Source organism: Amaranthus tricolor, chromosome 12 (assembly GCF_026212465.1).
Source record: "Amaranthus tricolor cultivar Red isolate AtriRed21 chromosome 12, ASM2621246v1, whole genome shotgun sequence".
In the NCBI taxonomy this organism is placed as follows: domain Eukaryota; kingdom Viridiplantae; phylum Streptophyta; class Magnoliopsida; order Caryophyllales; family Amaranthaceae; genus Amaranthus; species Amaranthus tricolor.
This window is the reverse complement of record NC_080058.1, coordinates 1155362-1180381: the sequence shown is the minus strand read 5'-3', so window position 1 is coordinate 1180381 and position 25020 is coordinate 1155362. Positions and strand designations below refer to the sequence as shown.

At 34.6% G+C, this 25020-nt stretch overlaps 2 protein-coding genes across 6 annotated transcripts; both read left to right on the top strand.

Moving 5' to 3' along the window:
• Positions 1-98: 98 nt before the first annotated feature.
• On the top strand, positions 99-4331 carry LOC130797048 (50S ribosomal protein L16, chloroplastic-like). Of its 4 annotated transcripts, none has more exons than XM_057659527.1 (3): positions 99-355; positions 2604-2761; positions 3216-4331. In XM_057659527.1, exon 3 carries the CDS (start codon positions 3235-3237, stop codon positions 3940-3942), a length of 708 nt encoding a protein of 235 aa, XP_057515510.1. In that variant the 5' UTR covers positions 99-355; positions 2604-2761; positions 3216-3234; the 3' UTR covers positions 3943-4331. The 4 variants fall into 4 exon arrangements, with proteins under 4 accessions (XP_057515510.1, XP_057515509.1, XP_057515508.1 ...); XM_057659528.1 differs by having other exon boundaries at positions 143-355; positions 2604-2720; XM_057659526.1 differs by lacking the exon at positions 2604-2761.
• A 4534-nt stretch (positions 4332-8865) lies between these two features.
• Positions 8866-24696, top strand: LOC130797045 (sister chromatid cohesion 1 protein 4). Of its 2 annotated transcripts, none has more exons than XM_057659521.1 (15): positions 8866-9538; positions 14051-14312; positions 14653-14750; positions 14876-14925; positions 16316-16374; positions 17199-17304; positions 17577-18345; positions 18445-18858; positions 19031-19175; positions 20368-20504; positions 21199-22283; positions 22866-22899; positions 23358-23466; positions 23618-23747; positions 24225-24696. In XM_057659521.1, the coding sequence occupies exons 1-15, from the start codon at positions 9415-9417 to the stop codon at positions 24321-24323; spliced, it is 3621 nt and encodes a 1206-aa protein (XP_057515504.1). In that variant the 5' UTR covers positions 8866-9414; the 3' UTR covers positions 24324-24696. The 2 variants fall into 2 exon arrangements, with proteins under 2 accessions (XP_057515504.1, XP_057515503.1); XM_057659520.1 differs by having other exon boundaries at positions 8868-9538; positions 17577-18366.
• The last annotated feature ends 324 nt before the right edge of the window (positions 24697-25020 follow it).

Sequence of the window (25020 nt, the reverse complement as noted above, 5' to 3'; positions counted from 1 at the left end):
AGGGCTGTACATAATAATTAACAAAATTTATTTATTATTAATAATTTTAAATTTTTAAGAGAATCTTATCTTGAAATTAGAAAGTAATAAAATATAATTAATAAATTATATTAATAAAATAAAGGATTCTATTGTTTCTGACTGAATCATTTTCCATAGAAAAAATAAACAAACCACAGAAATTGTTTCTGGCTGAATCATTTTTGTGTCTTCCCTTCTAGGACTGCTTCTCGGCTTTCCCGAGCCCTAGGTCGACGCAGAGTAAACCTCAAATCTATTTCTTTTCAGCAATCCGTCTCTATCTCTAGATTCACAACCATAAGAACGAAGTAATTGTCGCGCCATTTTTCTATTGGTAATTATCTTCATCTGATTTTAATCCCCTAAATTTATTTATGATGCAATTCTGATTTATATTTTGAAGTTGTTGAAATGAGGTAATTTGTTTGATTTACTTACAAGAAAGGGTTTTGCTAAATTGATTGATATGATTTTGTGAATTAGTAGTATGTAATTGCTAGCTTGCTTGATGAAATGATTGGGTTAATTTTGTTAATGGTTGATAGTTTTGAATATAGAATTAGGGTTTGAGTTGCTTTTGTATTTGGTTTACTCCTAATAAGCCGGAGCTTCACTCTCTGACAGGAATTACCCGAGTTCATACTATGCGCATTTTAAAAAGATGGAATTTTTAGGGTTTTTAAAACAAGTATCCCCATCTAAATGACTAAATCTTTACTTTATACTTTTGTCTTGTTCGGTTCTTCCGCCATTTACCAAGATTCATTTCCAAATTTACCATTTGCAATAGCCACCTCCCACCCAGCCATACTGCACCAGCAGTCACTGTCTGACGGACACTGCAGACGCGGGACGCCAGTGAGTCTGCTAACTGCCGCTGCTTGCAAAGTTTTTTTTTTGTTCGTCTTTCCCAAATGAATCTATATTTGTTCAATTTTTTTATATGTTTGATTGCTTTGGCTTATGTTAAACATTGTTTGTTGTTTCTACAATTGCCCATTAACCTTTGTAAATTAATTTAAAATTTATTGGCTAATACATTTTCAAATTGATTTAGGGTTTTTTTTTGAGTCGTTGGATTTCTGATTGATTGGAATGAAGTTCAAACAATCAAATAGTTTAGGATAGAAATAGCCAGTTTAAACCTGTTCGATTGCTTTGGCTTATGTTAAGCATTGTTTGTTGATTCTGCAATTGCCCAATCAAACCTTTGTTGATTAAGTTAGGGTTTTTGGCGATTACATTTTCAAATTGATTAGGGTTTAATTTTTTGATTTATTGGAATTTTAATTGATTAGTAATTTGATGATGTTTGAATTTATTGGAATAAAAGTTCAAATGATAATATTATGATCGTTTTCAGAATATGAAAACCCGGCGTGGACAATTGTCGTAATTAAAACGTTAATGAATGTAATTTTTATTTATATTGTCGATTTGATGATTTTTTATTAGCAACTTATGGGTTCAACGTGGATTGGTTATTTGGAAAGTTTCTTTGGATGTGTAATCACATTTGGTTAGTTTAAGGGTCGATGATATTGGTGTCAATGGAAATTCAATGTAATCTTCATTCATATGAGTATGATACTGTTCTAGTGTTACCTTGGGATTTAACACTTATCGATTTGCCGATCAATATTAACATACACGAACAATTAACTGGTAAAACCAATCAACAAAGCCTTTTCCACCTCGAGGCTCTTCTTCATTTTTATTAGAGTTTAGGCTATTTTGAATACATTACGGAACATATGGTTGCCTATTTTTCCTAGTTCTTGCATCATTCTGTTTTTTTTAATGCTTGAATATCAATGGCACAACAAACTCGTAGGAATAGAAACTAGTTCTGTAGCAGCTTACCTAGGTCAACGTTCTTGTTCCCAGGTTACCATTCAGTAGTTCTCTTGATCTCCTCCACTAGACTTAACTTCACCAGACGCCTAGACCACTCTCACATCGTCTCTATTTCTAACTTCCCAGTTTTGGAGTTGTCTTTGAAGTTTTTCTCATCCCCTCCGTTGTTATTTGCTTATATTTCTTCAGAATTTGTATTTCATGCCGGCACTTCTCATTGTATCTGTGCCCTAATTCATGATTTTCTGCTTTAGTATCCTGTTGACTGAAGCATAATTACAAAATTTGATGTGATATTATGATATACACTGCTGGAATTTTGATTTGCGTACACGTGCTGGAATTCTGATGTGCGTACACATGCTGACGTGCTGGAATTCTGATGAGCAAAAAGTGTGTTTTCCTGGAGGAAATTTATAGATTTATTGTTAAGTATGCTTTTGTGCTTCTTCATTGTTTGAGGACGACATGTATTGTGTATGATAGGTTTACTCAAATCAAAGAGCTTTGATTTGAAACAAAAAATTGATGCATGTTTTTGTTAGGTATATGTTTGATGTGAACATCATGAAAGTATTTGCTTTAGATGATTGGAATGATTTTTCGTTTTGATTGATGACGTACCTAGTATAGGTTCCTGGATCTGCTGCAGGCTTCCAGTGTTTAACAACATTTGAAGTAGAATAATGATGTTATGTTTGTTGGTGTTTGCATGCTTTGTGGAGAATGTTTGCTCAACCTACCCGGAACAATTCCAGAGACAGAGAGGCCAGAGGAGTTGTATAGATCAAAAAATAGAGTTGTGCTGATGGTCATCAGACATTAACCATAAAGGGGTAGAGGTCAAGCATCATGGTCAATGAATTATTGTCATTTATTCCTTGTATGTGTAATTTTATAGTTTATTAGTTGTGTTGTGAAAGATCTCATTGTTCTTTGCTAATTGAGCAGTTTTCTATGCTATCTTTTGGAAACTTTGCGAGATAGTGATTCAACTTTCAAACTTATTTCAAAAACTTTATACATCAAAGCTTTGATGGATATCTTCTTTTTACCTGGCAATCAACGAAGGACATTGCTGACCTTTTACCTACCTGGCAATCTCTCATTTCTGCCGTAGTTAATGAATTCTGTGTGGATTCTTTTTCTTTTCTAGTTTTTGCGCTGGGATTACTAATCTCAATGTGCTCTGACAAATGTTATATGATTGAAGTTCTTTTTGGGTGTTACTAATGAATGTTCGTGGGCTTGTGGATTGAAATTGTTTAATTGTTTTTACTTTCATTAATGCATGATATTGATGAGAAATTCACATGCTTGGCTACACTTATTTGCAGCAAGAGCCAGAAGTTTGTGATGGCTACAAGAGCACTGTCACACATCAAAAAGAGTCCCCTAGTGAATGCAGTGAAACAGGCCAGGCTCCCTTTTCGTAGCTTAACAGCTGTTAAGCATGGCCAGCCATCGACTACTTCTGATTCATACAACATGACTCCACCTAGTCATTCTTTGAGCAAAATCAGTTGTCTTTCTTCTTCAACAGGCTTTTCGTGGAGAAATTTGGGCTGCAGTCCAGCTTTAGGATCAGTTATTGCTCTGCCACGCCTCAGTGTATCTCGGCTGACAGAATCTGTACGTTATAATTCAACATCAGGGGTATATGCAAATGTAAGGAAGAGGTTCAATAAACAACGCAGAAATAGAGGAGAATTGAAGGGAGTATCAGATAATGAGCTTTCTTTCGGTAAATATGCTCTTCAGGCACTCGAACCAGCATGGATTACATCCAAACAAATTGTTGCGGGACAGCTAGCAATCAAAAGAAACATGCGTGGTGGGAAACTGTTCATGCGCATCTTCCCACACAAACCAATTTCACTAAGACCAGCGGAAACACGTATGGGTCGAGGAAAAGGAAATATAGCATTTTGGGTAGCGGGTGTTAGAGCTGGCCGAATGATTTATGAAATAAACGGAGTACCAGAAAGCGTAGCACGCAAAGCAATCACAGTTGCAGCATCCAAATTTCCTATAAGGACCAGATTTGTCAAGTCTTCAGCATAAAGAAAGTAGTGTATTTCATCTTCCTCATTTTTGAACAAGATTTCTTTCTATATTTGCAATTTTCACCATCAATGACTTTGATGGAAAGTACTATGATAAGTTGAACTGCTATCTTTCCTCAGTTTCTCTAACTCTAAGCAGTCGAGACGGATACATATGTTTGCGACGTGCCCAATGACGGTGCGTTCAGGGTATTGATAGTATAACTTTTGGTCGGTTTAGCTGTAATTGTTTGGCATTCCAGGAAAGAACTTTAGCATGCCAATGCTAAAGACTCTTTAGTTGTAACTTGTATTTGACATTATATCTTTTATTTCTGTTCTCAGATTAATGCTAGACTAATAGCTTCAGTAGTTTGGATGTTTATCAATTAGTCCTGTTTCCCCTTAGATTGCATTGCTTCCTTACTATGTATTCTTTCTCTTCTTTATTCTCTTCCATGCTCTTTTGCAATCCCCATTATAATCTCTTCATAATTGAGCATCAAAGTATCTCTTAAATACAAAAAATCTAACACATTAAACCTAAGAGAGAATATAGCAATTAGCAAACTTCGTTAAACATTGATGTTATTGCTTCATTTGCTTGTTTATTATATTCGAATTGAATGTTTTATCCTCTTTTTTTTCATTGGTTCGTTCAGTCCTCACCATAAATTATAACATAATTATTTAATGGATATTGAAAAGGATACTATTAAGTTGCAGATTTATAACAAAATAACTTGTTAGTCACTGTAATTAATATTTATCTAATGTTAATTATTTGTATTTTTAGTTTAATATACACAACATTTTAGAAACTTTTTCAATGAATACATAGCAGTTTTATAAGACGACAACTTAATAAATGTCAATAAAAATTTTTAAAAATAAATTATCTCAATAATAAAGACATGTTGAATATACGTTTTTAACAACAAGCACCATTTGTGATTTCTATTCTTATAGTATTAGCTTAATAGCTTATACTTTTTCCGTTTGGAAATACTTGTTACATGATGGTTATTAATGATATTCGTTCAAGCTTATTTGTGATTACTAGTACCTCTGTTTAAAAATAAAGGCGATGCGCAAGTATACGGCAACTATAGAAGTATCAAACTCCTAAGCCATACAATGAAATTGTGGGAAAGAGTGATAGAGGGGAGAATTAGACAGGAAACGGTGATTAGAGAGAACCAATCGATTTTATGCCAGGAAGGTCAACCATTAAGGCAATTCATATTTTGAGGAGACTGATGGAGAAATATAGGGAGCGAAAGAAAGATCTGCATATGGTGTTCATTGACTTGGAGAAAGCATATGATAGCATACCACGACGTGTCATCTGGGATAGCCTCAAGGCCAGAGGTATTTCCTCAATGTACATTGAGGCTATATGGGATATGTATGACATAGTTTCGACTAACATTCAAACACCGGTGGGGATAATGGAGTCTTTTCCGGTTAAAGTGGGACTACATCAAGGATCGACACTAAGCCCTTTCATTTTTTCTGTCATAATGGAAGAGATTTCTAAATCTATTTGGGAGACGGTACCATGGTGCATGATTTTCGCTAACGACATAGTGCTGGTAGTAGAGATTAGAGAGAAGGTTAGCAATGAATTGGATGAGTGGAGAGAAGCTCTAGAAGGTAAAGAGTTGTGCATTAGTCGTACGAAGACCGAGTATTTGCGCTGTGACTTTAGCGGGTCACCACTGGTAGGTGAACCAGAGGTGTCCATAGATAAAACAGTTGTTAAAAGCAAAACCAAGTACAAATATTTGGGATCGATCATTCAAAGGGATGAAGAGATTGACGGGGATGTAAATCATCGTATACAGGCGGGTTGCCTCAAGTGGCGAGCAGCCACCACAGTGCTATGTGATAGGAAATTCCCAAGCAAGTTAAAAGGAAAATTCTACCGAGCCGCAATCAAACTCGCTCTGCTTTGTGGGACCGAATGTCGGCCTGTAAAGAAGATTTTCGAACATAAGATGGAAGTTACAGAGATGCGTATGCTAAGGTGGATGTGTGGGAACACTTTAATGAATCGAATTAGGAACCAAGAGTTTAGAGACAAACTAGGGGTAGCCCCTATATCTGGAAAAATGCGCGAAAATAGATTGAGGTGGTTTGGACATGTGCAGAGAAAGACTTTCGACGCCCCTATGAGGAGGGTAGAAAGCATTTAGTAGAGGGTAAGAGGAGTCGAGGAAGACCCATGAGAACTTGGGATGAGCAAATAAGAGTTGACTTGCAGGAGTTAAACCTCTCTGCGGACCTGACTAGGGATAGAAGTAGTTGGAGACGCCATATCCATGTCTTAGATTACTGATGCCCTCTTAGTGTACCTTCTGTATCCTTAACCTCTTGCTTTTCTCATTCCCTTTCTTTTAGTTCTTTGTTTTCTTTTGTAGTGAGTTCTTCTTCTTTTTTTACAGGCCTTTTAGTTATCTTCCACGTGTATCTACGTCTCTTTATCTTACTCGAGTCGGGAAACTCCTTTGGCCGCCCTCTCCTTTATGGGTATGAGTTGCCACTCTTTCCCTCCCCAGACCCTATCCTTAGTTTTCTATGAGCATGAGACACTGGGTAGGATGATGATGATGATGATGATGATGATGATGTTCAAGCTTATTTTATATATTGCAGCTAATGTGTAAGAAAAAATACAAGCAAATGAAAGTTTGTTTGAATCGTCTAATCGCACACTCTTATAACATTAATTTTTTATAATTTTTAGATTAGATGTATATAGTTCAATATATAAATGATCAAAATAATACATTAAATTGCGTAAAAAGTCAAATATAACAAATATATGAAATTGAGAAAGTACTTAAATGGGAAAAAAGCAAAACCAATTAAATCAATTTAAAATGGCTTACATCAATATAAAGTATAAACATTTAAAATTATCCAATAATGAAGGAGAGGATACAATACTTTACACTTGATGAAAATATAGTTTATTTAACACAAGATCATATTATTTCAAACATGTAGTTTCGATGTATTGGCATGCAATTACTTATTAAAAATTAAATACTCCTATCGACTATTGCTTGACAAAATATGTGGTTTTAGTAGTTGAGCTTGATATTTTAATCTTAAAATACTTTTTGTGTCCATGAAAATTACCCCAACGACAATTAGAAGAAAATTTAAGAAAAGGGAATAAGTAAATTGTTTTTTTATTAAAAAAAACAAGTGGGACAATGTTTGGATAAAACAAACGAGTTAAGTTAGATGTGTATGACATGATGAAAATTAAAGATGTGTTGGTCACAACCCAAAATAGAATTAAAACAAATATGATAGATCAAATTAAGATAGATTTTTTATGAGAGACGGTCTCTTTGAAACACAATTTTTAATTGGGACGATCTAATGTATATCTTTTGAAATATTGTAAGTAGAGGTGTTCATTCGGGTGATCGAGTCGGTTTCGGACGGGTGTCATTCGGTTCAGTTGTATTTCGGATCGGTTATTTTTTGGATGCGTGTTACGGCGGGTCACACTCGAGTCAGGCCGGTTAGTCACAGTTCAGTTGAAGATCAGTTATTTGAGCTATCGGGTTAGCATTGGTTCGGTGTCAGTTGAAGTTCGTGTCGAGTAGTCAATCGATCTCGAACTGTCATCGGTTAATAATTGGTTCGGTTTTATCGGGTACAGATCGGGTTCGAGTATTATTTTTCAGTAGAATTCGGCTACAAATTACTAATTACTATAGATCGAGTCAATATCAGATTAAGTTGTTAGACATTTTTTAATTGATGATAAGATTCTCCTTAGTTAAGGCAAAATAGTTAGAATGCAAATCAATTAGTGATTATTACGTTGTTACTTTTACTTGTTTGACTGTTAACTAAAATTAAAGTTTTATCATTTTTCATCTAATTTGATTAAAAATAGTTAAATAAACATTGACCATTGATAATTAACTCTAAATATATGAAACCGTGTATGTATAAAATTTAATTTATTAAAATTTCTATTACTTTATTAGATTATCTAATAAGATGATTGAATATGAATCAATCATACCTCTATATCAAAAATTGGTTCAGATTTACAGTATTTCGATTAAAAATTCGTTCGGGTTAAGTCGATTGTAGCCAGATCAAGTTCGGTTTTGAGCATGATTCGGGTCGTTCATTATTAGTATCGGGTAATCTCGGTTAATGGTTATATGTCGGTTATAAAAATCGGTCGCAGTTCGGGTGCAACTTCGGTTCGGATAATGTCGGTTCGATAAACCAAAAAAAGAAACATATTTTCGGGTCAGTTAACTTTCGGTTTCGCTTTGGATTTTCAGGTTGGGTCACATTTGAATAGCTCTAATTGTAAGTAGACATTAAAAATAATGCAAGTAGACATTTAAGATATTATAAATAGGTATTAAAGATACGGTAAATAAACATCAAGACTAATGTAAATAGACATTAAATTTTAATGGTCGGAAAAGGAAAGTATGAGTTTGTGACAAATTTTGTGGTAAAGAGAAAGTACTTGCTACTCCTACTCTGTACAAATAATTATATTTAGTTTATACAGTATATCAACTAACTTATATCTTAATTTTTTTTAGCTTAAATGCATTAAAATTCAGGTTTAGTCATTTAAACAGTCATTAAATTAAATATATTGATATTTAATGAAACTAAACAAAAATCAAACTAAGTCTTATAAATATACTAAATTCAAGCTATTATTAAATTCAATAATAATTAGTTTGAAAATATTCAAACACTCAAAAAAAATTATACATGGCGCCTAATGAAAATAAAGTATTTAGAATCCATCTATAACTTATTAAATCTCAACCGTTCATCACAACATCAATCCACTTACGCAAACTAAATTGACGGTCATTAACAAAGATAAAAAAAATCATATATTACTTCTATTTTTTTGCAGCTAAATTAATTTCTCTCTCTTCATTTTCTTAGTTGTATTTTTCATTTCTCTCTCCATTTTCTGTCTCTTAAATTTACTTTCTCTCTCCTGTTTATACGTTGCGAAATTCTCCCTCCCTTTTCGATCTTGATTTTCATTTGCTTTAAATTCTCACTGTATTCAACTCAATTTCACTCTTTGTACATTAAATTTTCTTCTTTTAGCTGAAATTAGGGTTTGATGTTTGAATTAGGGCTTATGCAATAGTGTTGCTTTTGCTAGAAGGTGATGAAATCGATCGAATTTGATCTTATTTAGTGGAATTATAAACTGAGTAAAGTCGTTCGGCGATTTATGCGGATTCTTTGCTTCGAGTAATTTGCATGGTTAAAGTGAAGGTTTTCGGTTATTTTTGAGTTCATGAAGTTAGGGTTTTGGTGACTTAGGTTGGTTGAATTTATTGGTATTACTATTTTGGCTCAAAGTAGCTGGAATTAAGGGTATTTTATAAGAGAGTTAATGGTTTCTTGATGGTTTTGGATGTTTGATAAATTTTAGTCATCTTGAAGTCGGAGAAGAAGAAAAATGTTTTATTCGCAGTTTATATTGGCAAAGAAAGGACCTTTGGGTACTATATGGATTGCAGCTCATCTGGAGCGGAAACTTCGAAAGAATCAAGTTGCTGATACTGATATTGGAGTTTCTGTTGGTTAGTTACTCCTTTTTTTTTTGTATTTTTCCCCCTATTTAATGGTTTATGTTTTGCTGAGAATTTTGGTTACATTAAAGATAGATTGCTGTTTTTAGCAGTTATACGATAGTCTATTGGTTTCGTGGTACTCGATAGAAAAAGTATTAATTATTATCAGTGAAAACTTGCCAGCAATTAAATCAACTAGTGATCTTTTATTTCTGAAAGTAAATAGAGTTGGGTCCCCCGTCCCTGTGTTTATTTTTGGAACATAATTTAGGGTAGATTATTGGTTACTGATGTTATTCTCCAAAAAACTTGCGGGGCTTTGTATTTAGATTCATAATTAGGTAGAAGAGAAGGAAGGGGTGACTGGGGACGGACCCACTTGGCGTAGCCTTTTTGATGAAGTTGTGCTATGTCGTTATAATATGTGTGGCTCCCAATTTTTATGATGCCCTTGGGTAGATCTTTCAAACAATTGGTACTTGTATGAGAGTACATAACGTTGTGGTGGATGGAATGGGAAGAGAAGGAAATCAATTTTTTGGGCTATCAATTTCGTAAATCACCTTGCAGACATGGGTTGTATGCTTAATCATTATGTCAGTGAAGAGAAACTAATGAAATGGGTGGTATTAGGATGTATGTTTTGTTTAGATGATCTTAAAATACTGTCTCTTTTAAAATCTGTGAAGGTTGAGAAAATGTTTTTGGTTAGGGTAGTTGGTTTAGAGAGGTCTCATGATTTAGAGCAATGCTATCTGATGGATGTTATGGGAAAAAGGTTGTGTTAGTGTTCGGCTAGAAAACTTATGAACTTGGACGTCAAAGTTCAATCTAGCAATGATGAAAGGTTGTTAAATACTGGTGTCTGGTATAGTGATATTAGTTGCGCTAACAAAGACCATTGAAAACTGAAAACCTGTTATGATGTTGCCGTGTCTGGTGGAGCTTGATATCCTTAGATGTAAGAATTGCAAGGTTTATGAGGATAATTTTGATATAAGGCTACTAATTTCTTTTTTAATGTTCGTTATAATTTAGTAGGTAATTATATTAAAGGATCCAACATATTTTTCCGACTTAATTTCATCCTAGAATGTTTTTGCTAGTTTTGCATGACGACGGCCTATGTTTAAGGTTAATTATCATGTAAGAATGATGCAATTGCCTTTATAATTCTAGAAGTTAAATATTGATCCGTTGAATATTGATCACTTCGATTAGGATTTAAAGGAGTATGATCACTGATTTTATTTCTATTTTTTGTATTTGTGCCTAATGTATTTTCTTTAATAAGAACAAAAAATGTACATAAAAATAGAATAAAGAGATGTCTTACTTCGTTGCTATGTGCATTTTCACCTTGTAATAAAAATGCTTTACAAGTAATGACAACTCATAGGTTATCACACCAAATTGTATAAAATGTCCTCTCATGTCATTATTTTTGTATTACTATATCTTAGCAACTAGATTGGTGTAAGCTGAAGAACATAGAAGTATATTTTAAAAAATATTACTTATTTTATCTTGGAACGGAAGATTTTTAGTTACTCCTATTTGGTTTTGGATTATGGACTCTAGTAAAAGAAATCATTAAACCATGCACTACTTTTATTTAATGTGAAGTTGTAGATGATGTTTAGTGTTAATGATAAATCATAAACAAACTTTGCATTTATAAGAGTAATATTGCATGTATCAGCCCTTGAAACCTTGTTTAGGTGAAGCCATTTAATTTTAATTCTTCCAAAATTAAAAGTTTAATTAAAAGTATCTTTACTAATTAGAAATGAGGAAGATACATTATAAATGTACGAGGAAGAATTATAAATATTTGTTGAATTTTTCAATGCTCAACAATAAAAGATGAGCAAGTAACGTTGATAGCTTTGAGAGCATGTAGAGTGGGTTTGGTGAGCACAAGAAAGTTTGGTAGATTTCTTGGTGAAGTTGGTTACATTATTAGTTTTATTTGCTCCCCAATATTAAAATAAAATAAATTAAATGATAACGTACTTTACCTTAATGAGTGATTAAATTGTTAAAGATGTTTTTTTTAGCACTTAGATTTTAAGTGAAGGTAATTGAGTACACTTTCGACAAGGTAGTGAATTAGTTGAAGGGGATAATCTGAGCTTTTGATCTTACTTTACTAGTAGTATATAAGGTGTGATCAACCACCCAGCTGTTCCATATTCAGTCATATAAGGTGTTATTAGTATAACATGATTTCTAACCAAGCCATCTTAGTTTTAGAAGGCGCAAGGCGTAAAAGGGTCTTGGTCTCCTACAGCTCCTTTTGGCTCAAAAGCTAATAATACAATTCTAGAATATATTTCAAATAGTAGCACAAGAGGGTTACCTTATCTACATTTTAATTTTATATGTCTAATTGTTACAAAACAAAAAAAGATAGAAAAAAGACAAACTTATAAGAGAACAATAGGAAAATCTAGAAGGTAAAAGACACATAGCTTGAAGAGGAGGAAAAATTGAAAAAAGAAATAGTGTGGTAAATTAGAAGAAAAAAAATCACAAGTAATGTTTGAAGAAAAGAAAATTAAAAGAAAAAAACTAGAAGACTGAAAATCGAGGAAGCCATATGAATAGAAGGGAAAAGATGAAGAATCTAAAAGAAGAATAGAAAAAATATGAAAAATTTATAAGAAAGAAGAAAGAAAAAGAGAAAAAGGAAAAGATGGCACCTAGTCGTGTGGAGGCCTTGGAAGAAAAGTTCACAAAGTGTTAAAACTCAAGTAAATCCTTATTTTGTCCCCTTTTTCTTTTTCTCTCTTGGTATAAAAAGAAAATCATTCCCTTTTTCATTCTCTCTTCGTAAACAAGAGCAAATCCTTCTTCCTTTTATTCTCTATAATCAACCAGAAGCTCAAAAAGTGTGGAAGAGTGCAAGGTGCAAAAAAGCACAAAATGCGAACACCTTTTTTATATCACTGTGCCTAGACTAATAAGTACGATTTTTCTAGAACCTCCGTTCGAGGCGCACCTTTTGGATTAAGCGTGGCATACATGACTTAATACATGTAGTTGTCAGTAGCTTTTATAGATTAAATAGGATAGAACATCTCATAGCCTTAGGAAATTTTTATTTGAAAAAACTTACTTTTGACTTGTCTCACATTTTCTTCTCTGGTGCCCCTTATTTTTGTTCTAATTTGTTTTCCCTAGCTCGCCTCTTGGGCGTTTGTGCTTCGAGTTAGGTTGTGCGTCAAACATGAGAATTGCTTTTTTGAAACCATATTCATAAGTAATATGATATGTAAGAGGAGCCATGATGTTTTCTAATAAGGAGCACATATCCAAGCTCATAATCTTCGAAGATTGCAATTGAGTAAGCTCAGAATCATGAGATTCTCCTATAAGGAGCAATTATCCAAATGCATTTTGGCACAAGCAATGGTGAATTGGTACTGAATTGACAATGGTTAAAGAGATCTTCAAAAATTGATCCATATATTTATGTCTTATTGCATGAGGAATAAGATTACAGTGCAAAAATGCGGCCTTTACATTGCGATACAGTGCAAAAACGAGTTTTCAGTTTGCTGTTATGAGATAACGCGTTTTACAAGATGGTGTATTGGTGACTCCTTGTAATTCATAATTCTGTTGCTTGTATTTATTCATAACGATTCATTAAATTTAATATTGTTGATGACTTTTTATCTTTTGATTCCTTTGTTGGATTTAGACTTTTCAGATTTTTTTATATTATGAATAGGACATTTTGAAGAAAATATGAATGTTTAGTTGGGAGAGCACCTTATCGTTTCTACTGATTGCCCTTTGTAAATTCTTTTGTCCGTTTATCTGGAAAATTAGGGCTTTGATGTAGGTGTAATCATTATTTATGAGCTTTGATGGTTATAATTTTGGTAGCTTTTGCTTAAAATGGAAAATCTTGGAGGTTAAGATTTGATCTGTAAATGTTTTACTCATCTTGACAATATAACCCTTTTGTGGCTGTTTTTTTATCTTTGGTATTTTTGGCAGTGTTAAAGTGGCAGTATTTATAGTCATTCACGCTTTCTCAGAGGCTTGTTCTTTGGTGGCCTTGCTAGATGGCTCTAAACCTAGGGTCCCTTGACGCAATGAACATTGAATAGTGCATTCTTCAATGCAATGATTTTATTTTTCCTTTTCTCTATAATTTTCGAACTGGATTTTTTTCTGGCTTTCGGATATTTAATGTATGCATTACAGCCTTAGATGCTTTAATTCATGAATGTATGGACTATTAGTCTATTATAAATGTCGAGAAAACATTCCTTTTTATGAAGGTTTTCCCCTTTATGCTTCTTGAACATCTAGAACATGTATGGTTGATGCGCACATGTTGCATATTTAATTTTAAAAGCATTTGGAGGATCTTGTTTTAAAAAATTAGAACTCCAGTTGATGTGGCAGATAATATATAATCAATCTTTTATTGCAGTATTATCCTTTGCTCTCGCCCCTTGTCCTTTTTGGGATTGTAATTTAGTCCTTTTTTGGTGGTTACAGATTCAATTCTTTCCCCAGATGTTCCAATCGCACTCCGCTTGTCTAGCCATTTGCTGCTAGGTGTTGTTAGAATATATTCGAAAAAAGTTAATTATCTCTTCGACGATTGTAGTGAGGCTTTGCTTAAAGTCAAGCAAGCCTTTCGCTCTACTGCAGTTGATTTACCTCCTGAGCAGTCCAAGGCACCCTACCATTCAATTACTTTGCCAGAGACATTTGATCTTGACGATTTTGAGCTTCCAGACAATGAAGCATTTCAAGGGTAGGTTTCCATCATGAACTTGTTTCTTGAACCAAGATTGTTCCAGTTTCGTTTTGTTTTTCATGTTATTGTAGCAATAATTTTCAAAGGTGGTGATGAGAAGATGATTGTTTGGGTCTCATGGTAGATAATATCATGGAGAGTGAAAATTATTGGTAATATACCTGGGAAGCCTTGACCAATGTGTGGAAAAGTATAGTTAAAGTGGAGAGAAGTATGTGACTGAAAAGGAAAGATTTCAAAGTGGACAAACAAAATAAAACATGGGGTAAAATACAGGGGTTGCAATTTCAGATTGGTCAACTTTTGCCATGGTTTGACAACTGCTTATATTTTGCAGCAATTTTGTGGATCAGCATGTTAGCACGAGAGAGCAAATTACTCTACAAGATACCATGGATAGTGTGTCTTTTCCAACATCACAATTTGGTCCTGATGGTCAGTTGCTTTTTCTTGGTTTGAATTTCTAGAACGCCTTCAGATTCTTTTTGGAGGTGCGACTTTGTAGTTATTTACATTTATGTTCATTTCATCTTTATTCATTTATTTTAGCTTTATTTCAGAGCGTTTCGGTGATGGTGATGCATCTCAGATCGGTTTAGATCTTGATGAGGTAATTAGATTCTCTGAATGATAATGTTTGACAAATGTGACTAAGTCTGATTATGGAAAGGTTATGTGAAAATCTACTTTTGTCAATAACTCGATGTTGAAATAAATTTTGTCTTCCCTTGATTATAGCTGTTATACTTACCCTATTTCCAAACTAAAGTTCTGATTGGTTATATTGGTAGAATTGTATCATTTTTTACACTTGCGGATTTGCCTAGACCTATTTTTGAATCTTTTGATTGGAGGATTTCTCAATGTATGCTTCTTTTTGATATTTAAAACACTTGCTGCCCTCCTTTTCAAAAAGAAGTCTTTGCTAATCTTAGTAGTTGGCTTGACTATTGTATCTCTTAAAAGTTAGAAGCTACCGGTGATTTGTTCTTTGTGGTAATTATAGGAGATTCTGCCCTCTTACAAACTTGGTGAGAGGGAAGGGCTGAGGAAGAGGTGAAACAATCAAGCAAATACAGGTAGATGAGAAAAGGGGGGATTACATTTGAGCTGCATACTAATTTATTTCAGTCTTATGTAACAGCTGTAACACTTGTGTATGGCTTCGAGGTATGCCAACGTAACAGTCACGAGGGATTGGTGTAACTGTAGAGCACGTTTGCTCTTAAAAAAGTTAATTTGTTGGTTAACTATTAGACTAGTGCTACTGTCTACTCTATATGTTTGAAATTTAGGTGCTTATTTTTAGAAATGTTGCTTGTGAAAAGATTAGCAAGGAGAAGTTGCTTGACTGAGATGATTTTGCATGAAGATATTTGGAGTATGGTTGTAGCGTACGTACATATTGTGGATAAGATCAAGTAAGATGTGTTGGTTTGTGCATGTTCGTCATCAACTGCAAGATGTGTTGTCCAAGAGGTGGGTGAGTGAGGAATGTGGAGTTTTGAAAAGAGTTTGAGAGCGGCCATTACGAGTTGCATTGAGGCAGTAAAAAACTGACAATAGAAAATGAATCATCTGGAGGAATGAGTGTTGGATCAAACGGAATGGAGTGAGATCATCTTTGTGGATAATCACAAGAGATGGATTACAGATTCATGGTTACAACCCATCTGGATGGGTTCATGGCTTTGGCATTAGTTTGGATGGCAATGATTAGCTTCCTAACCTTGTATGTGGTTGTAGAGTGAAATATAAGGATGCACTTCTGAGGCATGTTTGGAGGATTATGCAGGAGTGTGGGGAATCCGTAGCGAGAAGGGAAAAGGTCAAATTATTTTGAAATTCAATCAGAGATTACCTTATAGAGTGTTGACTGATGAACTAAGCTTCAAAATAAATATAAAATCCTTTGGAATTAATTTGAGGGTTATAATCAATTTGTCTCGCTTGACTTATTTTGTCTTCTCTCGTTAACAATATTGTCTTTGTACATGTAGGAACTTTTAATGGACAAGGAAGATGATGCAGGAATAAGTGGTGTTCTTGTTAGCACAGAGTAAGAGAATCTATGAGCGTTAAGTTGTCTGTTTGTTTGTTGATTTATCATTATTATTTCAATGTTTGTGGTGCTTTGTCCTTTCATAGTTGCTTTTTTTTTTTTTAAATTGTGCTGAAAAAACTCTTTCCTTTTCCTTTAAAGTGTGTGATGCATTCCTTTTAGGAAATCTACCAATTGCATCATATCCTTGGCCAAATTTTTGGCATGAAACTATAATACTTCCTTTAATCTTAGTTCATGTTAAAAGAAATTCTGAAATTATAATTAAGTGTTCCCGATACGAGCATGTAAAAATGTATAATATCGATGCATGTTGAGATGTGAATACAAATATGCGTCTTGACTTCATTTCTCTTTGGTCAGTTGTGACATACTGGAGGTTATTTAAATATATTTGAACTACTTCAGGTTCATTTCTGTTCCCTTGACAATCTTGTATCTACTGTTATATTAATTCAAATTTATGCTGCATGCCCTTCCCCACAAGAGGAAGAGAGGGGGCCGGAATAAGCCTCAGTGATATTTATATATGCCAATCCCAAGTCACCAGTTTGTTATCAAAGAGAACTATGGAACGTTTGCTATTTTTTTGTTCTTTTTAAAAATGAGTTATCTTGTATGTCTTTGGTAGAATCTGTTTGATTGGTCGTTCTCTGATTACTTATTCATGTATTTTGGGGTATAAAATGTTTTGAAAATTTGGTTTTTTATTTAATCAAGGGTTCAAAAGAATAATCAATTGGAGTATATTTCAGTTATGTTGATTAGGTTGTTCCACTTCTCTTCTGCTTTCATAATTATTTAGTTTTCTTTTATCTTAGTGTTGGTCCTGAGACATCTACCAAAGAACCTGCGCCGTCCAAAGGCAATGAGCTGGGTGAGGATGTTTCTGATCCCCCTGCAACCGTAAATTACTTTAGTATCCAGGTTGGAACATCATTTATCTATTCTGCTTTTATACTCGTACTTTTTCCTTTTGATGAGTAGAGCCCCATCAGCATAGGCATACCCATAATGGGGCATGGTGGTGCCATGGTTACACTAAAACAATAAAAAGAGGAAATTCTTGAGGGAGAAGAGAAAAAATCAAAAAGTAAAGTTAGAGGCCCACTAAAAAGAAAACTATTAGCTAAATACAAGGTGTAAATTATTTTAATTAATATTTTACTTTTTTAACATTCATATTGTTGAGTTTGCAGGCACCTTCTACTCCAGGACTAACAGAAGAGCCAAACTTGCCGAACTCTAAGGAGGAAATACTGGTCAGTGATGATCATATTGATGATCACATGGATAATCATATGGACGAGGACAATATCCCTTCTGAACTGGCTGGAAAAGAAGTGTTTGGAACTGCTTCAGGTCCTATCACTCCCTCTGATTTGGGTGATGCTGGTTTTCGCTCTAACGGAAACTTTCATTATGTGGATGGGAAGGACAATGACAATGATGGGACTCTTGGAACTGAGTCTCTGGATTTCAATTCATCTGGGTTTGCTAAACCCGATGTTTTAAATGAGGGTTTGGTGGCAACCAACAATGTGGGAGCTGCTATTCCAAACTCGAGTCCTCTAGATAATGAACAAATAATTGATGTTCATGACTGTGCTAACTACGCTGGCTTCAACAAAACTGATCTTAATGGCATGCACCATCCACTCCTTAATATCAGAGAGGAAAACAATAAACTAGATGGCCCTGCTATGCTAGGCAATTTTGAAGCTGCGACTCATGATTCTGAACGTAAGAATTCATTTCAACCAGGTCTAAATTTGGAAGATGCTGAGACATTTGAGTTCAATGTTGAGAAGTCATCAGACTTTGCTACTCCCGTGCTTCGTGTGTGCGACTCCAAAGTCCCTTATTGTGATGGAGCGGATAATTTGTTCAATTCCTCAAATTTCCCAGCTCAAGATGATGGGAGTTCATATGCGACCTTCGGAAGGGAAGGTGCAACTAATGTTACTGGTATTTCTACAACTTTTAAAGGTTGGTTTGTTTTAATGTTTAAGTTACTTACTAGGGAATGCTATAAGCTGATTTTTCCCGTTAAAACATTTTATACAGATGAAGTGGAACCAATGTCAATGGAAGACCAGGCAGCTCATGAAGTTACTTGTGGTGCTGGCAGAAACTTTGAAGGACAGTTAGACAACCTAACTGCAGAAGAAAATCATTCAGAAAAGGAAACTAGCTTAAAACTTTCTGATTTTCCACCTCCTGAAATGTTGCTGTCTATGCCAAATTTGCCAGCTGGTCCTTCTCACAACTTTCTTGCTGAATCTACTCCTGGTGAACAAGTCTTTACAAAGAATGACGATGCTACTGATGAAAACCTCGTATCTGGGAGGAAACGAAGTTTTACTGAGAGTACTTTGACAGTACAGAGCTTTAATTCAATTGAATCCTATGGTGGAGCTCAGTCCAAAGGAACTGTGGAATCTATTCCTGATGATAATGACTTGTTATCCTCTATATTGGGTATCTAACTGGTTTCTTTTTTTTTCTATCTTTTGATGATTAGCTTTTACCTGATTATGGCCAAATTAGTGATTTTTTGGCTCACTGTAGGTCCTTAGGTTTGTGCCTTTTGTCTTCTGGTTTGTCTGTGCTTACTATTTGCTATATCCAAATTTGTATGATCATTGAACAGTTGGAATAAAGTCTACGGGATTAAAATTGAAGCCTACTCCACCTGCTCCTGATACGGTACGCACAAAGCGCCAGAGGACTGCCACTCGTTCAGTTTCTCACAAGCGTAAGGTGCTCGTTGATGATTCTACTGTACTACATGGCGAGTAAGTTTTGCATTTTAGACTGATCTTGCTCCCCTTTTCTGTATCTATTCTGTGTTTGAGATGCTTCTGCTACCAATCTAGTTGAAGAGCTTTGCATTGTAAGTTGTAATTACCTATATCATAGCTATAACAACATTCCACTACCCTAATGTCATTAAATTACTCCCACCTATGGAGAGGCTTGGGGGTTGGATATATGCAACCTTATTCTTGTTAGTGATAACAAAGAGGTTTTATCTTTGGTAGTATACATCATCAGCAACTTCACATGGATAAAAAGTACACTTGATTTAATGAGCCCATTATGATCCAAAACGAAAATTTATGTCTTTTTATACCTGAAAAAACATCTCACTCCGTAACAACTTTGATTAGGTTGGAAAACCTTGGGCAGCTTAAAGAATTCTGGGTGAATTGTTGCAATAGATGGAAATTAGCTTAACTGCTTTTGAACTTTTGTAATAGATCTTTGAGCCCGTATTACCTTGAGAACAATGAAGTTTGAAACTTGGTTCACCTTTTCAATTTTCCAGCTCATTTTATATAAGTCAGCCTTTTCAAGAACTGTTGCATGGTTAAAATTTGGGGATGACAAACGAATTAGCACCAACACTAATATGTTTGTTTGGCTGGTGAAGCCGTCATCTGAGAGCAGATCCTGTGAAATTTTGTTCAATACTATCAAGTTCTTGATGATTTTGTAAATTATTTGCTGCAATTGATGACTAGATTTGAACATAATCAGGCAGATTGGTGCCTAACATAGGGGAGCCTGTTTGATTGAAAAATCAGGAACGCATATTATGGATTGTAATTAACAAAATGAGTGATTTTTAGGTGATATCTGGCAAATGCAGTTATCGATTCATAAATGATAATACTGCTCTGGAGCCAGTACGTCACACCTTATTACTTGCTAGTAGTTCACATAGAGGGGCCTGTTTGATTTAGTGAAGAAGGTTGATGGCTTTAGACGAACAAAAATAAAGCCTTTTCAGGGTGTTATTTTTTGAAATTTGTGTTGCAATATGTATTGACCTATTCGTAGGACTATTCTGGTGATAGTGATATGTTTATTTACACTTAAGAAATGTCTTCTAGGGGTTTTTATGGACTATTATATTTTTGCGTTTTTATTTGTTGATATCTTCTGTTTTTTAAAGTTTCTGAACTATGTTTTCTATTTGCTCAGCACGATCAGGCAACAGCTAACAAATACTGAAGACATACGTCGTGTTCGGAAGAAAGCTCCTTGTACACACCTTGAAGTTTGGGTGCTTCAGAAGCAATTTTTGGAGGATGAACTTTTCAGTGAACCTGTATTTACAGGTATATGATGTGGAAGTATTTATTTGTTCCGCTTCTCTAAAAATACTGTTAATTGGGACAGACATATTTTGCTATGGAACGATGAATTCACTGCACTCGTTTTTCAAGAGTTAGTTTACACAAGTATATAATTTCATTTTCCTTCAAGGTCCATAGCAGTTGCTGCAATTTTTTTTGGAGTAGTGGTACATCTTTGAAGTCATTTTGTTAAGAAAAAAACACGTAAGGAAGTCTCTGACCAAATGCAGGAAGTGATCTACATCATATTTCTTTCATAATTGGTTGAGAAGTGATACTATCTGACTCCAGCCAAAATATGTCACTTTTCTTCAATGAATTTACCTTCATTCTGTGCCTGTATTTGACAGTTTGCATTATGACACTGGATTGGTTGGTTTGTATAATGGGCATATGGATGCCCTTCTTAAGATGCTACTTAAGTTCACTTTTATTTATGTTATATTTTAAAACTATTACTATCCTCGTGTTGCTACTTGCTTGTAGGTTTTACAAAACTGGTTTGATGTGCTTGTCAATTAGTTATTTTGTGTCGGGGTATGGTTCAGTCTGTACTGCGCTGAGATAAATTTTCAAGTCTATTGATATTCCTTGGCTGTGTAGCTTTTGCCTATAGTGGGCTATGACCCTATGGCATAATTGCATTTGCACCTAATTCTTATCCCTCCATCTCCAGGAATGTGTTCGGCCTTTAGATTATTGGATGATGATGAATTTGATCTGAGTGGAATCAGAATTTTAAGAGATGATAGGAACAAGGAAACAAGTGAGGCTGACATGTCAATGAGGCCACCCTCACTTGTTGAGGAACCAGAAGCTGTGGGGGCCGTTGAGCCCCTAACTGCTGACATTTCTATAAGGCCAAATCTCAATGACAAAAATGATGCTATAGGAACTCTTGTATCCTCTACTGCGGGAGATGAGGTTTTGCAAGGGAGTGGTGGGAGTTTGTTGGAGACTCCAAGTGAACGAGAATCAGCACTACTTATGGATGGTAGTAATCTGCTGAAGGAGATGCAGGCAGGTGATAATGAGATCATGAAAGAGATGTTAAATTTTGACCGAGAAATGGCTGGTTTAGAATTTGATTCTATGAGAACTCCAGTTTGTGGTGATGCTATTCCATCAGTTGCTTCTGGGGCTGATCGAGTATCTTGTCCTGATAGTGTTTCTGAAGTAAACTCATCAGAATATAATAAAGTTGATACACTGTCTGTTGAAACATCTACTGATGTTGTGACGGCCATGCACGTTGATGTGTCCGGTCAATTACATACTGTGGAAGATGTTTCTGGATCATGTGTACGAGAGTTTGAGATAGACAATGGTGTTTCTGAGAAAGCTATCATAGATGAAAGACGTGAATATATATCAGAGAAACATGACAGCCTTGATATAAACCTAGTTACAGGGCAGGATTCGTTTTCTTCACCTGTCCACGATTTCAGGATCTCGGAGTCTGTTGCTCTTGATGAGAGGGCTGGCCCTACGTTGGATCAGGTTGATGATTGTCGTGATGTTAAGCTTGGAATTGCAAATAATGATAGAACCCATGATATAGGCCTTAGAGATGACGAGTGCCGCCTAACATCAGACAATATTGGTGAGTATATAAGGTTAGATTCATCGGTAGAAACATTAAGTTCTCAGAAGACCACATTAAATGAGGGCGAGGGTCTTCCGTTTTGCGATGATGATGCAAAGATTGGGATGGAATCCACCTCCATTCTTCCTGAGTTTAATGACATCAGAAACAATACTGTAAGTGTATTTTAAAATTTATATCCTTGATTTGAAATTTGTGAAATAATGTCTTATGGTAAATTTATATCTGGCTGTGTAAATATCATGGTATTCTTTATGAAGGGTTGTTCTCAGGGTAGATGGGGTGTATGAAAGCTATGTTGTCTCATTAGCCATATTATTGTTTCTAGAGAAAGCTCATATCATTTTTTCCTTTTGCACTCTTTAAAGTTATATTTTCTTGAAGCTGCATTAACTTTTGAACTGCCTGCCATATAAGTTCCTTTCTGCTTTTTGTGTATGTTCATTATGGAATGCTGAGTTAAAGGTACAAATGAAAGTTGTTGCAGTTTAAGAAAAATGGAAAATTCATTGGCAAGTTGGTGTTTTAGCTCATGGAAGCTATGATCTTTTTCTGTTTAGTCGAATTACTTGAAACTTTTCCATTTGTTTTTAAGTGCCAAGGTGCTACTTGCACAAAGGGTGACAGGATCCAATAAAAATGCTTGAACAATGTTTAAAGGTTTAAGATTAGGTTCCTTGTTTAATTTACTAATACCAAGGTGCTTAATGTATCTTTCTGTTGCTTTTGTAATTCAGGAATTTGGGGTAGATGCTATCGAGCACGATACAGGTTTGTTTTTCTCTTGTATTTTATTGTTCTAGTGTATTTTTTGTCATTAGTAGTAGCTGTATTTCTCTCAAATAGTTTTTGCAATCCAGGGAGAAATGTTGCAATTATTGAACGATAAAGGATGTATTGTTTTTTTCATTTTCCTCTTGGTTTTTTTTATTCTGTTTCTGGGTGCATTTTGCAAATTCAAATAGTTTTCTAAAATTTTTATCCCTGTTAAAACCATAGTATTTTGTCAAATTGAATCGAGGGTCTGCTTGGGTTCGGGTTTCTTGAGAGACACTACGGTTATGCAGGTGTTTTAATTGGTGCCTCGTGTTTTCTTTTGGCTTTCTTCTGATCAATAATTGGCAGTGTCACTGACTTCAGTATAGATCTTTTGCAAATATAATCCTTGTCTCAACCTCTTATATAGAGCTTATGGCTTAAGATACTGATCCGATTTGCTTATTGTCCAGATTTTTTGAATGTCGATGATGATGATGCTATTGAAGATTATGAAAGCGATGTGCTCGATACTGAAGAGAGACGCATTCTGGACAATAGTGGCTGGTCTTCACGTACCAGGTTTGTGGTTCTTTTTCCTTTTATCTGCGGAGGTGTTAATAATGGTTCATTTAGGTTGATCTCTATTAAAAGTTCAAATTAATTCAGATCCTCAACAGCTTGAGTCGAAGTTTTTGATGAGTGATCAATTCTGATATTTTCCGTCTTGCAGAGCTGTTGCCAACTATCTCCAACTCATGTTTGAAAAGGAATCTGACCAAGCGAAGAAGGTTGTTTCCTTGGAAAACCTATTGATTGGGAAAACTCGTAAAGAAGCATCAAGAATGTTTTTTGAGACATTGGTACGTGAAATATCATACTTACCTAATTAGAATAAATATACTTTGTATGTCATTATCTGAAGCATCATTTCAGAATAATTGTCTTTTTCCTTTTCAAATATTATTATGAATCCAATCTTTTCAGGCTTCATGCGAAGTTTTTAGCTCGAACAATGCTATTTCACTGAATTGATCTGGGAAAAGGGCCTGGTTGATCTTGCAAATTCAAAAAAGGAGGACTTTAATATCAGATCATTGTCCTCCCTATACCTTTTTATGAAAATAGTATATTGGAACCATAACTACAATTTAAGGATATTACCTCGGTTGATGGGGAAATTGACCTTTTTAGTAGGAATTATACTGTTAAGTCGAAGTTCTGTCTGTAACGGACTATACCCATAAACGTTTTGGCTGTGTAATGTCACCTTAGCTCTTGGTGCCTACATAAATGATGTTCTGTTCATTGATAAAAAAATTGAACTTTGTGTTTGACAGGTGCTGAAGACTAAGGATTACATTCAAGCGGAACAGGAGAGCTCTTTTGGTGATGTTCAAATAAAACCTCGGGGAAAGCTCTTGAACTCGAGCGTCTAATCCTACACATAAAAACACTGGATGGCAGATTGGTGAATAGCTATGTAGCCTAGTTAGATGACTCTAGCTTAGATTGTGGGATCATGGTCCATGGATTCATGGCGTTCTTCTTAATGTATTCTTTCACGCAAGTTATATGCCTTTTTCCTTTTTTTTTTTTTTGGTTTATAAGTAGGTTAGGTCAACATGGGGGCTGAAAATATAGATGTATCATGGGTAGGGATCGGAATGTCTTGTAATGTTGATCCAGTATTAATATTTGTATATATTACTATATTCTTCAAGCTGTTTTTTTAAATGCACCATATTATCTTTTTATTACACTTTTACTTGATCTCTGGGTTTTTCAATTTTTACTTATAAACAAGTGGAAGACTCTTGATTTGAATTTAATTTGTTAAATTAACTGAGTTAAAATTTACAATCCTGAATTAACTCAAGAATTTTTGTTTTCATTTTAGAAACTTTAATATTCTCTACATCTTATTTCTTAGGTTTTAGTTTTTAACTTTTAATTGATGAGTTACTTATTTTACATTTACTGTAAAAAATAAGAAAATATTCAATGAATTAAGTATAAGTTGTATGTGTTAACCAATTTCAAAATTTTAAATCTTTTAATTAAATGGATTGTGTGAATTATTTCGTATTAGGTTCAAATCGAATTAATAGATGAAATTAATCAATTTTGATAAAT

Coding starts and splice junctions, on each gene's coding strand:
- LOC130797045 (XM_057659520.1), top strand. CDS start 9,415: ATGTTTTATTCGCAGTTTATATTGGCAAAGAAAGGACCTTTGGGTACT. Junction 20,505..21,198: donor CAGTGAACCTGTATTTACAG/GTATATGATGTG, acceptor CTCCATCTCCAG/GAATGTGTTCGGCCTTTAGA. Junction 23,748..24,224: donor GAATGTTTTTTGAGACATTG/GTACGTGAAATA, acceptor TGTGTTTGACAG/GTGCTGAAGACTAAGGATTA.
- LOC130797048 (XM_057659525.1), top strand. CDS start 3,166: ATGCATGATATTGATGAGAAATTCACATGCTTGGCTACACTTATTTGC.